Source organism: Thunnus maccoyii, chromosome 1 (genome assembly GCF_910596095.1).
Source record: "Thunnus maccoyii chromosome 1, fThuMac1.1, whole genome shotgun sequence".
NCBI classification, from domain to species: domain Eukaryota; kingdom Metazoa; phylum Chordata; class Actinopteri; order Scombriformes; family Scombridae; genus Thunnus; species Thunnus maccoyii.
In genome coordinates this window covers 16,203,662-16,217,799 of record NC_056533.1, presented here as the reverse complement: position 1 = coordinate 16,217,799, position 14,138 = coordinate 16,203,662, and the positions used below count along the sequence as shown (strand labels likewise).

Sequence of the window (14,138 nt, the reverse complement as noted above, 5' to 3'; positions counted from 1 at the left end):
AACATACTCGTGCCACTGCTAGGCAATTTTGTACTAAATAAGCTGTATCTTTGGAAGATACCGACTTGTTTTAGCTAACTTAGACTGCTAAAGCCTAATATTAGCTTCATATGAACTTTGGAATGTATTTTTGCACAGAATGAGAGCCATGTATTTTGGCCCCCATTTCTTACAGGGTAGTCACGTTCACGTGGCTTCAGGGTCTGTATTGAGAGTAGGAATAGTTGCAGTGACCAAGACCCATTTCCACGTACATATTGGCACATCAGTATTGTGTTAAGACAGACTTGAAAAAACCTGAACCTATCTTTTAAAGTTTTGTGTTGGGATGTTCAAGATCTGCACATTGGTAGAGTCACTGAGACTGGGGGCACCCCATCACCAGAAAAGAACATTAATATTGGAAAATAGACCCTTTTCATGGCACATTTTGACTGGACAAAGCAGGGAAAGCACAGGTGTAATTAATAACAACGATGGCTGCATTCGATTTAGGTGAGCCAGTTCCAGCTCCAGTATTGCGCCTGCTCACTCACTGACGTGTCTTTTCTGGAACAATTAGTGGAATGGAGTCATTGTTAACGTTATGATTTGCACCACTGCTTTTCCTGCTTTGACAAGTCAAATCGTCTGTGGAGAAAAGGGTCTGTTCTGCAAAATCCTCACTTATGTTCAATAACAAAATTTCTTAAAAATATTTTTAAAAGTCAAACATTACACGCTCACCCCAACATCCCCAGCTTACTTTTAGCCTCGCTACATAACAGGGACACTACTTCTGCGTTAACACTGAACATTGGAATATCTCAATCGCCCCCTGGTGGCTAGCTGCAGTATAGGTCATAAGCCCCTCCCCCTCCATGTTAGCGGATGAGTCGAACTAAAAAGTCAAAGTACACAGCAAATAAATTTTAAAAAGGGGGTGTGACGTTATGATTGACAGCTGTCACAGCTGCTCTAAAACCTCCGTCAGGTGCCCAACTCTACTGCGAAGACTCTGGCTCCAAACAAGCAAGATGGCAGCTCCCAGAAAGGAGATATTTTGGCTCTACTTTAGCATAGCGGTAGTGAGTGGAGACGCGTCGTGTATATTTATATGTAGTCAGTGGTTGCTATCAATCATGTTTGATGTGCTAGTTTTCAAGTTGAATCGTCCACTCTGGCCATTGCCTCGATACTATGTCAGAAGTCTCTAAACAAAATGGCATACAGTAAATAGTCTGCAGCTGTTACCTCCAACAGGTGTAGCTGAAACTAAGTCAATGCTTCATCACAACAAGAATTCCTGGATGGCTTCAAGGTGTGAATTAGTGGTGTGAGATACAGCACTGCTGGAAACTACTGTCGCATGCAGTCTCTGTTAACTGTCTTAGAAAAGATTAGGCATGTATCTCAATTAAAAGAAACACCCACACCGGAAACAAAATGTGTGAAGAATCAAAGAGTCACAAGACAGGTGTCAAAACTGGAAGCCTGGTTTTAATTGATATTGCTCTACTGTAATAATCCTGAAAGGCATAGTCTGGAGTAACACATGTAATGTTTCAACCCATAGTAGTTTAAGTTACAGAATCATAGGTCTCTCTTTTTGCATTGAACAATATATACAATGTGAAATAAATACATTTACACAAATGGACATTATCGTTGGAGCACACTTGTATGATACACATCACAAAAATATACAGGTAATTGTTTATTTTTTATTTTTTTTCATTTACTGATGTGAAGCACATCTAAAATCTACGGACATGTTTTTAATTACACTACAGGGTCTTCTCTCATCCGCAACTCTTCTCCACCACGCAAGGGTCTTTTTTATCTTTAAATATCCTTTTTACCAAAATCGACTTTCTCTCTCCCTTAAATATTTACTTCATATTTGCAGATTCGGGCCGCAGAGTTAGCTGCAGCACATGTGGCAGTTACATTTGGGGATTAAATACAACTAAATGACTAAACACTGTAAAGCTGTAGACAGACACAGTTTGGCCTCAGCAGTTTTCAGGGGCAGCCATGGAAGATGGACAATCCTGCTTTGTTGCGATGGCTAAATAGCTCATCGTTCTGTTTCAGCTGAAGTATTACTACATACAGTATTTGCAGCTAATGGATCTTAGTTCCAGATGAGGGAAATAACATGGTTCCTAAAAGTGCAACCAGGTCAAACTCTTTCCATCAGTGGCTCTGCAAAAAAAAAAACCCCATCCAGTCCTTCTTCCACCGCTCCTCAGAGAAAACACCAGTTTACTTTGTTGTAACATTGATCACCTTGTTATTTAAATGGTTTTAATACTAACTGCAGAATAATTCCAATAGCTACATCAGCATTCGGATCTATAACCCAACACAAACAAGTGCAACTCTTGCCTCGTTGAAGTACAGTCCTCAAAATATTGCTTTTTAACAAGAAAAAAAAATTGCACATGGGAAAACACTCTTGTCCTGTTCATCTAAATAATATCCTTGATATGAGCAGTTTGTTACATCAAAGCCTCTGAAAGAAACACACAGTCTCCCTCCTGATTCTGGCTGGTCATAGTTTTTAGTCGGGTCCTGCATTTTTTGCATACCTATAACTTTGACTAGCAAAAGAAAGTGGCACACAGTGACCCATTTCCTATCAAGAGAGAAACTTAAAACTTAATTCTGCTCTGGGATAAATAACTGTGATGTCTTAATCACTTTCAATTAACTACATATGATAAATATATGATATTTAATTTGTTTTGAATCATCTCTACATAGCAGCATTTGCTAATAGTAGAAACATTTTAAAACATGGCTATTAGCCAAATTCAGCTCAGCCTTGATCACCTCAGGGAGACTTGTAACATCTTTCATCAGGAGCACACAGGATTGGTTTGACAAATAAATACAAACAGCAGAGAACAGTAACAGAAGAGAAACAATAGTAAGAAAACAGCAACTTTCTCCCATAAGTTGTGTGTAGATTAATGTACAGTAGCTAACAGTTAACACCAACGTCTTTCTGACATCCAGAAGTTAGTGTCAGTAACAATCAAAATAGGAAACTCAGTCATAGGGGACTTCACCTACAAATATCTTGTATGCACCTGTGCAATATTTTTTCTAAAACATTACATGTTCATGTTTAAGACCATTGATGAGCCCTAGAATATTTGAATTTATGCCATTTGTAGCGCAGAATCTATAAATCTATAAATGGGTATAAAGAGGTACAATGAGTATAATAACATGTTCATTAAAGGATGTTGAGAATTTTCTTGTGGTTCTTAATTCTGGGCCCAATGCAGAACCGTGTCCCACAATGTAATAATGAGCGCATGTTAAAGAGAAACAGCAAGTGCAAACTAAACATGTCAAGCTTTTTTTTAACATTCTTTTCCCATCAACCTTCATCTGTCCGATCACTTTTCACTCTTTGTCGTAAAGCAAGATATTTTTCCAGAAATGAGCTGAAAAAACAGAAAACAATGAAAATATTTTTAAGAAAAAAAAAAGGTTTATCTTCATATTTTGCCGAGCTGTATGGAAGGCAGTTATGTACAGCGAGTTTATCAAAGAAGAGTCACCTACAGTTCTGAATTATTACTCAAATGCCCTTTTCATTTCATCTTTATTTAAACCTAAAGATATACAGTATATTGTTTATTCTACAGGAAAGTTACACAAATGATCCCTTTTAAATACTTGTAAGGTGTTTCTTCATTTAGATACTAAATATTTCATTATTTATGTATAGTTTGGTAAAGATGAGTACTGTAATTTGATCCTGGTGGTCTAGTAAGTTTCTAGAAGAAGAGCCTTAATATCCGGTTCGGTTCATTGTGAGAGAATCCGTTACCCAGACCCTCAGCGGGCTGATCCGACAGACAGACAACATGGCCTCTACTCTACTCTGTGTCGTCTAAAGAAGAAGCACACGGCACAAGAACGGGAATCACCACAAGAAAAAGTACACAGCAACGCCTTAAGAGGACTCAACAGAAGAGGAAAAGATCCAAAAAAGAAAGAGGACTTGAAAACAAAAACAGACAAAACAAAAGAAACTGTTTTTTATCCTTGATAGAAAAAACAGCGAACATGAAACACACATCGAGGCTGAACTACATTTTTTTTGTTCTTTTTTTTTTCTCGCTTTTGTTTCCAATAAAATGTCTTATGTTTGAATTATAATCTGTATAATTTACAATATACAATGTTTAAGAAGGCTGAGAAAATACCCCTTACTAATAATACTGATGTTTGATACAGAGCGTGTGATGTTAGAGATCAACTACACTTAAACCGCAGCACTCCTCAGCTGTGACAAGTTGCCATTTTATATTAGATTACACCGTCATCTAGATTAAACATTTTGGCATTCTTATTCGGCATTAGAAATTACACAAATAATGATATTTTTAAAAAAAATCCCTCGACTGTCTTCGCCTGTTAAAGCTGTGATCGGTCAACTATGCAGTATGCATCCTCGCCATAACAATGAAATCAATGTTTCTTCACTTGACTATAAAATGCTTTCTGTCAGCTCGACTTTTTCCGTTTCCTGCATGTAGACGTTTCATCTGAACTGACTGGAAATCACTATCAAATAACACTGTGGCCATTTGAAGTCTGTGACAGCTGCAGATTTAGTTGCAGGTGAATTAAGTCACATTCTAAAAAAAAAAATACTGTCCTACATGACCTGGTTTGTTAAATCTTAACACAGGTCAAGTAGCTGATTTACATTACAACACAAGCTAGACAGTTAGGAAATAGATAAGTTATGATTAGCAGTAAAAATGCATGTGATTAATCCCCCTTCATTTATATTAATTCAGATAGTTTATGGTAGGACTGATGGTGTTAAAGCACTTAGAAATTTTCTTTGAATTGTTAAAATAAAGTGAACAGCAGGAAGTCGAATAGTGAGCTCACATAAAGCAGTCAGTGCCGTGTTGTTCTGATATTGTTTCTGCCAGCGCCAGATCTCTCAGTCAGGTTGCTCTGATGGTCCCAAACACTCGTCTACATGGCCGACGAAATACACTACACACCCTTCAGGATGCAATGGACGAAAACTGTTATTATTGCACTGTTGATTTTAAATAAATAACCGTCTTGTTTTACTCAGATTAAATGTGACAGCAGAAAAGAGCTCGGTCACAGGAAAGGTGCAAACATCAGAGCCATGAGTTAACTGCAAACTGGGTATTGGATCTTTGAGTTTTTAGCTTCTTGTTCTTTGACTCTCATTCCTCAGACATCTTTCCTGCCATAATGTGATGAAAGCATCTCACGTTGATGTTCCTGGTCCTTATTTTTGACTGTCTCCGAGAAAGTAATTGTTGACTGTTATCTAATAGCTTATGGCAAGTTACACAGAAAGAAAGAGAAGCTACAAACTCTCCTCAAAACCCATCCTCTCTCTCTCTCTCTCTCTCTCTCTCCCCCCCTCTCCTCCCGTTTAATTTAAGACTGGCACGTAATGTTAATATTGCAGACTTAGTCCATATGCACAAACCCCTCCTTTTAAAACCACTATTGCTCAGAGTTTCTAAGATAAACGCTGATTTGTTAATACATTATTACTTGTTATATTTATATATATATATATGATAATTGCTGAACGTGGTCAAGCTGATAGAAAAAAAAAAGGAAAGACATATTGATTGATTCAGTTTTAAGAAGACAATATTAATAACAAAAAAACAAAGCCGTGTTATATGTCATATACAGGATGACAATTATTTACAACCCTAATATTGGTATCATCGCTAAGATTATTTTCAAGATAGAAATTAAGAAAAAAAAAAAGAAAAAGCAGTTTCAAAGCAACAATAGTTGTTCTTCAGTCAGTTTCGTCAGCACACCTTTCCTTCTGGTTTGTATTGCGTTGAGTGACTAAAGCTCCTCCCCCCCACATCACTCCCTGAACAAATCACATAAAATATCTCCGTCCTGACACAAGAGATGATCTGGAAGTTGTGAACGCAACAGAGCGAGGAGGGTCGTACTGAAGTTGCAGTTTTTTTGGGAGTTTGGACGGGTGATGAGCATGTGCTGGGCTATTCTTAATGGCACATTGATGGGCTGAAATCTCTACTGACTTGGTGTGTGTGTGGTGAGCTGCAAATCCGGGCCACTGAGGAGCTGAAAATGTTTCAAACAGACAAACGCAAGAGCGGCGTTTGACAGAATATAGAGCGTCATAGAGAATGTGAAGTCAGCCTACATCTACCAGTTGGAAACCATTCTTCACGGTACAGATCAAGTCTGATGTCAGGCCATTTGTGAGGGATATTTTATTTACTTATAAACTGTCAATAAATCACGCCTCAAGTGGTTTGAATATCTGAAACCATTTTTAGCTTTATGAAGTGTGCAAACACTAATACTGTGGTAATACTGACAGGTTTGTGAGGCCAGGATCGATGGTCCTCAACAAATACAACAAATAGTCAAGTTGTAGTTGAAGCAGGGGGAATCATGGGAAACCAGGAACTGAATTTAGGGAGAACCACAAAGTGTTTACCGCAGTGGTTTCCAACTCTGGTCCTTTGGAAGTTCAAGTCCTGCTGGTTTTCATTATAACCATAACAATTTGAAAAAACTGGGTGAAACAGAAAACCAGCAGTACTCTCGTTCTTGAGGCCCAGGATTAAAAGCCACTGTTTTATAAAACCAGAAACAGTTTCGGGTTATGACAGTAAAGTTTGCTGGCATCCTCTGAATGGATGATTTCCATTCTTTGGCAGGGCAAATCTCCTCTTCTTTTCTCTCTGTCCATCCATCCAAATTTCATTATACATGTAATTTGACAACAAACGTCATTAATACTTCTTCAGTGTTCTTTTTTTCCTCCACTCGTTTTCTTCTCGAACACTTAAAAAACTCTGTGGGGGAAATAGGTCGGGAAAAGGAGACACGAGTGCAGTCTTACAGTCTCTCAGAACTAAAACGAAGAGTTTTTTCAGTTTCTTTTTAAATGTGTCCTCATTTAAGCATTTGTCGCAAATAACATCTTAATCGTTATTAAATGCATAAGTGACTGTTTTCGCCATTGTCATTGTTCCGAGTCACCACAGTAACTGTTAATTGGTTGTTATTAGTTTTAAAAGGAAATATCTTCTTCCCTTGGTAATAGGGGGGTCATGTCAGTCTCTCAGCATCTTCCCCAAAACAAAAGGTCAAGTGAGCGCCCTTTTGTCAAACACCGGTGGAGGTTTTGGGGTTCAGGTAAGAGATGTAGGTGACTTGTTTATTCATAGGGGGATGTGTCAGCAGACATACAGTACTTAAGGGTCGTATTTCTGTGTGTGTGCGCGCATGTGTGTAAGAGTGTGTGCATGTAAAAGAGCAAGAGGTCATTCAAAGTTGTTGTTTAGAGTTTGTGTTGAAGCTCGGGTGGTTCAGACTGGTGTGTAGCTGTCCTTCCATCTGTCCCCCCCCCCGTCCTCAGACCTTGGCTTCCAGCAGCTCCAGGAAGAGTTTGTGCATTGGGACTTTGCCGTCCTGCTTGATGCTGTAGAAGTGCTGTACAGCCTTGGTGGACGTCTGGCGGAGCAGGGGGAGGGTCATGAGCAGCTTGCCCGCCCGGCGGGGATCCTCCTGGTGCTGGGAAGCCTCGTAGTCCTGCAGGGCCTCGTGGAGCACATCCTGGAGTTTCTGCACTGCATCCACATCTTCAATGTGCATGGAGTCTGGAGAAAAAGGACACAGAATTCTAGGTATATAATAAAAAAAAAACAACTAATCTGGGCAAAAAGATATTTGAACAAGCATATTTGAATATTTATATTTTCCAATCACTTTCACTTTTGTCCAAAAATGTTGTTTTATTGGCTAAATCTGGTCCCTTCCTTAACAGCCATCATTTAACAATAACATAATATTTGAAAAAAACATAATAAAAATGTCTCTCTAAAAGGAAACTGTAGGTTTTCAATATTTTTTGTGTGCATATCATTAGAATATAATGTATGGAGAAAATAAATAGGATGTGTACAAGTTAATACACAGTAAAATATGTTTTTTGCTGTTCAAATAAATTTGTATAAATGAACAAACTGTCTTGTTAAAACAGGTATCAGCCTCCTAGTGTGCAATGCACCCTTTAACAAATACTTTTCTTTTAGATTTTCCAATAATAAAAGGCAAGCAGGTTTTGAAAGCTCCCACAACTCCTCTGGATTACATTTACAACAGTATGTGTCTTTGTCAGTGTCTGTGCCCCCTCTGTCTGCTGTGTTATTGCTCAGTGCCACAGAGGGGAGAGGTGCTAAAGACGCCATCCAAAATCCCAACAGAAACAATGCAGGAATGCTACTGCAAGCTGTGACTCAGGTCTGTACTGTAGAGTGAAATGTAATTTTGATGCATGAGGCCGATGTGCAGTATATGTTTCTGCATTTGGATACATGTCAGTGAAAAACATCAGTGTTTTATGTGGCAGACTAAGGAAGGAATTGTACAAAAAGCTTATTTTCTAAACCTTGAAAGTATAATTATGTGTTAACATTTCTATTTAGCAGTCTTAAGCTGAAAATGCTGGTATACTTTTTAACATTGTTTTGTAATGTAGATCCTAAAACTACTATCAAACTAAACTCAGGCATGGGTCTTTAAATTCAGGGGCTGCTCCCTTCTCTGTCTTTAAAGCGTGGATCTGTGGGTGTGATGAATGGATGGACAGAGAGACGTGTGGGCGGAGAAAAAAAAAAGACTTGTAGAATGATGGAGAGATGCATGAACACCTAAGAGTGTGTGTGTGTGTGTGTGTGTGTGTGTGTGTGTGTGTGTGTGTGTGTGCATAAGTATTTGGCTGCACACATCTGTAATCTCTCTGTGAGCTGGCATGTAAGGTGTGTTTCAGCAGTAAAGGCTGAGAATGTCCCTCAATAATAATGCTCCATATTGCCCCTTAGGGAGGCAAAGTCTTAATGTGAGCTGGCCTTTAGCTCCCAACCTCCGATCAATGTCTCCGATCAATGACTACATGCATGTTAAATAATAATCACAAGGCAACTATTGATAGGCCACCCCCACACGCCACACCCCAACACACACACACACACCTACTTGCACATGTACACATAAAGTAGAGCTGTAGAGGAGATGTGGTTTTTCATACATGGACACACACATGCACACAAAGTATGGATGTGACACTGTCCGTTAAAAACATACCGTATGTGTGTGCATGATACTATTAGTGTACAAACTCTACTTTTAGGGTTTTGGGATGACCTTTTATCACTAAGCAATTTCATTTTTTTTTACTTTCTCCACTCTCTCTTTTAGGGTCACTTTTATATCAACATCTTGGGGGCTTCTGCTGGAAAGTGTTGATATGTGTGTTAAATGTAACTGGTGGATTCAAATAAAGCATTTTTTTGTAGAGGAGCATGTTATGTGAAGTGTTTTTATTTGTCTGCCAGCTTCGGCCTTTAGTGTAGAATACATGATGATTTGTGATCCAACCAAATACTTCTCACAGTGTATTTCTTATACACATAGATGCTCACACCATCCACACGCACAGAAGTTGAATACATGTAAAGTAGACAGTGACAAACTGTGGCATAGAGAGCATAAACTTACACTAATGTTCACTAAACGGCAAGCGAAACACAAAAATTATACTGTGTAGACAGAAAAATGTGACACACTTTGCACACACAATCGAATACACAGGGCTGGATCTATAGAGAGTAATGCATGTATCAGTATGCAGGACCAGACCAGTCAGTGGCTTTGTTCTATAGGGATCAATAGAAAACTCAGCTTCTATTGGTTCTCAAATGTTCTACTTTTTCCTGATTTAAAAAAGAGTGGGTGGCCCACTCATACTTTACTGCTTGATGATATTTAGCTAAGAGAGCAGTAATAGTGACGGGAAGAGGAAAATATATTATCTAAATTACCTAAATTAATATTTTTATTAGGACACACAGAACATACAATTTAATCTACATAGAAAATAGACTACTGTTTTGCTAATCTATTTTTAGTCAGTAAAAAAAAGTATAATCATCAAAAATTTCAGTCCAAATATTTTTCTGCCCCTTGTACAGCATCTATGAAAACATAATACAAAATGTGTACTGTATTTACTGTAAAGTAACGAGAAGAAATGGCACACAATGTACTAAATGTACAAATTATTGAGTATTAATGTTGATCAAACTCCCTTCTCCTCTTTACTTAATTTGATTTCTGAAAAGCGGTTTCCTAAATTTCAGCCTATCACGAGCATAAGTTAAACAAAAGTTTAATGAGTTTCACACTGTTTTTGATTAATATTGTGCGTTTAGTATTTAAGACGGTAGACATGGCTGCTGCCTGTGCAGTGACCCACAGTACACTCACAAGTAAAACAGCAGACGTTAATGAGCACGAGCACATTCGGCTGTTAAAACACACGTGTTAACATGGAACACAATGCACACATGCACATGAATTTATGCACAAACACACAAACACACACACACACGCCTCCTGTTTCCCATGGCTAGTTTAGCTGTCTTTACATGTGGGGCACGTTTGCTAACATTTCTTAAGGCTTGGCTTCATTAATGCAGACGATTAGCATCCTGTGAATTAATTAGTGTCAGTGCCCTTCAAAATGCTAATGCTAGCATTCTGTTGTCTTGAAAAGCAGTTAGAGAGTCTGGGCAATGATGCAAAGTTCTTATTTGGACATCAGCTGTTTCGATTTCAATCAGCAGAAAGAAAGACTGTTTCAAATGTGACTTTTCTTTACAGTGAGATAGACTTTGGATAGAAAAATCACTCTCAGGATTTATCTGGATATTTTCTGAGTTCAATCAATGAATGTGACAAACTGGCAGCTTCAGAAAGAGTTCAGCAATATAAATGTATATTCTGGTAGAACATTTTGACTGTCAGTTAATCTGCTAACTCTCCAGCCTCACAGTGACGCTAACATTTATTCATGTTTAAAGTATCCTGATATTGTGATATTCCTAATATGTTACTTACAAGAATAATGACTATATACAGTGTAGGTACAACTGTGTCCTTTATGTATGCAAATGTGGCTGAATACAGTCCTATACAAAACCATCATTAACTCAGAAATGATGAGAGTTGGATCTAGAGCTTAAACAAGTTAATTTAAGTAATGAAATAAGTGGCAGTTATCTGCCAACTGATTTTCAAGTAAAAAAGCAAAACATTCTCTGGGTCCAGCTTCTCTTTGGTTCTTGACATCACTTTGGGACTTTTGGGCATTTTAACTATTTTCTGACATTTTATAGACTAACTGATTAATCTATTAATCTTGAAAATACTTGACAGATTAATTGATGGGGAAAATAACCATTATCAGCAGGTCTAGTTCAGCACCTCTCTGACTGAGTGACAACTAAAACTGAACAATGTAAGCTTCACAATGTTAGTATTTGCTGCAGGGCTCTTGCTTGATGTACCTAATAAAACTGTGTACTTTCTGTAACTCTGTCCAAAGAACCATACAATATTACTACTCTGTGACTGTTTTCACTAACTATTAATATTTACAAAGGTCATGAAATATTAACTTATCTTAAATTAACCTTGCAATGGTGGACAATATCTAACTTCACATTTATGCTTTTGAAATCTGTTGCACTGCAGTTTAAACCACTGTTTCTCTCTACCAGACGCCTGTTTGTCAAATAATTCATCATCGTCAGCATCACTGTGGTCCCGCTGGCCCGAACCAATGAGCTTTCTCAACTTTCAGTCAACAGCACCATCAAACACACACACACACACACACACATACAGTCAGCAGAGCCAAGACATTGATTGTCGCACATAACCCACAGGAAAACAATATGTCAATATTTTCTGCATGTGCATGGCACTATGTACTATATGTGTATGAGCAAGCTTTTAAGTACACACTGGTATTTATATGTTTAAGTGTGTGTTTGTATATATGTCAGAATGATGAAATTGGCATGTTTCAAAGTGTGTGAGTATTTGTGTGTGTGTCTATGTGAACGATTTGGGGTGTGTGTGTGTTGATGGTGGCAGAATCAGAACAAAAGGCCCCTCCCTCGCTATTCAAAGCTCTCCCATTGCATTCTCCCATTTAAACACATTGTATTGACAGCTCCCCCCTTGTAATTAAAGAGTACTGAAGAGCTGGCCGGCTTCCAAGACAAAGTTCAAAAGACGGGTCATGGGAGGAAGAAGGCGTGTGTGTGTGTGTGTGTGTGCGTGAGAGTGTGTGTGTGCGTGTGTGTGTCAGTCAGCTGTCGATGCAGCTGGACACATCAGAGAGGGGGCTTTATCGACAGACTTTGGGTTCTAATGATTTCACCTTATTTAACAGGCATCTGAAGAGACGACTATGCTAATTGTAAAAGGGATCGCCACTTTGTTTGGGGGTGTGAGGTGGGCTTCTGGTTGAAGATGAGTGTGAGTGTGTGTGTGTGTAAAATGATTTTAGGCATGTGTGACGATTAAAGTATGATGAGATGACTCTTTGTGGCTTTAACAGGCCTGACAATTGCAGGTGTTGTAACAGAGTACATTTCTCCGTGTGTGAAAGTACGCGTCATGTCATGTGTGTGTCATGTGTGTGTGTGTGTGTGTGTCTGGATGCAGAGTATTGAAATCAGTCCTTTGATGGTTCAGCCTAAATGAGTCCCATGGGATTGGAGATTCCTTGGATTAACTCTTTCTCCACCAGTCATGTGCTCACACAAACACAGATGTGCAGACGGACAAAAACATCAGCTGAGAGTGAAGAATTTCAAACCTGAGTTAGCCAAAGCAATGGCCTTGAGAGTGACAAATTCCTCCTTCTCTAGTTTCATAGTTTTGTATTTCTTGACTAGCTGAAGGATGGCATTGTTCAGGTCCAGAAGTCCAGCCAGCTTTGACTGGTCCTCGTCCATTATGTAGTCCTCAGCATACACCAACTAAAGAGAAACACAGCGAATAAATGTAAGTACACTGACATATTTAAGGAGAACAAGAAACAAACATAAAGCCAAAGACACTGACCTTGTCTTCGAAAGACAGTGAGCGGTACACGACACGCAGGATCAAGATCTCCATCCATGCGCTTTGCAGTAGACTCATCTGATCTGCCAAAGACAGCGTAGAGAAACCTGGCAAAGATTGAGAAGAAAAGCAAGAGAAAGAATCGTTAATTCAGATTTTTAGCTCTAAAACTGTTTGAAAAGAGGTAAGCTGTTTTTTTGTTTTGCTGTAGAGAAAATGAGCTGAAAAGCAACGTCTAATGTTATATCCTGTGCGTCATAAACAAGTTGGAAAATATGTGTTGGTCTATTCTTGTGAAATATGTGTCTTTTACTGTTTGGTAATGACAAATATTTATCAATACCGTTTCTCATAATCACTTGTGCTGATAAAGTAACTGAACATAAGGTAAAACTAAGGAATTCAAGAGGAACAAAATGAAGGAAAAAGAGACTAAAGCTTGTTTTGAAGTGGACAGGGTCAAAAACGGCTCTCTTCCCTAACCCTCCCTCCATCCATTCAGCTGACCAGGGGACTCCTCCTTCTCCTCATCTCCCTCTCTCCCCTGCGCCCAGGGCTGTTCTCCTGGGAAAGGCAGGCCTTATCTCCCCCTGACACAACCTCCATGGATCAATGCTGGTCATCGCGGCTGCGCCTCTCAAACACACACACACGCACGCACACACACACACACACACACACTAATTGCTGCTATGGCCTCAAAACTCCTGCTTTCTTCAGTGTCAATCTATGTCTTTCTATTTGCCTACGTCTATATCTGTCTGTCTCTCCAATCGCGATCCGTGCGTTTTTATCTGTCAGTATCTGTCTACGACCGACCATCTGTGTGTCTGATTCTGGCTTCACTATTTCTCCATCCGTCTTGATACATCTCAGTCTTGTTTGGGTTCACATTTCTACTAGTCGCCTTTCCTTTGCTCTTTTGTCTTGTTTATCTTCACTTCCTGTATTAGACATTGCTTTCCTTTGAAGATACCACACATAATGAAATGACCTTTGTATCATTATTTCTTCATTTCATATGGTTCGATTATATTTTTACTTGAACCGGTCTCTCGCTTGTAGTCTCTCCCTCTCTGTGTTTCTATCTCTCTGTCTGTCTATCTCTTTAATGGAACACCTGCCCACTCACACCTTTCCTCACAGCT

General features: G+C 38.9%; 1 protein-coding gene and 1 long non-coding RNA gene across 5 annotated transcripts in view; one reads left to right on the top strand and one right to left on the bottom strand.

Annotated features, from left to right (window-relative positions):
• Nucleotides 1-1,461: 1,461 nt before the first annotated feature.
• Nucleotides 1,462-14,138, bottom strand: part of esrrga (estrogen-related receptor gamma a) — a 184,640-nt gene continuing 171,963 nt past the window's right edge. For all 4 annotated transcript variants that reach the window (XM_042396235.1, XM_042396332.1, XM_042396155.1 and 1 more), the window contains 3 exons: nt 12,991-13,097; nt 12,743-12,905; nt 1,462-7,670 (listed from right to left, as the gene is read on the bottom strand). In XM_042396235.1, the coding sequence (XP_042252169.1) occupies nt 7,426-7,670; nt 12,743-12,905; nt 12,991-13,097 (515 nt within the window). In that variant the 3' untranslated portion in view covers nt 1,462-7,425. The remainder of the gene's footprint in view (nt 7,671-12,742; nt 12,906-12,990; nt 13,098-14,138) is intronic.
• Nucleotides 7,580-9,343, top strand: LOC121886548. The gene is made up of 3 exons (XR_006092783.1): nt 7,580-7,697; nt 8,192-8,313; nt 9,271-9,343. It is a non-coding gene; the product is annotated as an uncharacterized LOC121886548 (long non-coding RNA).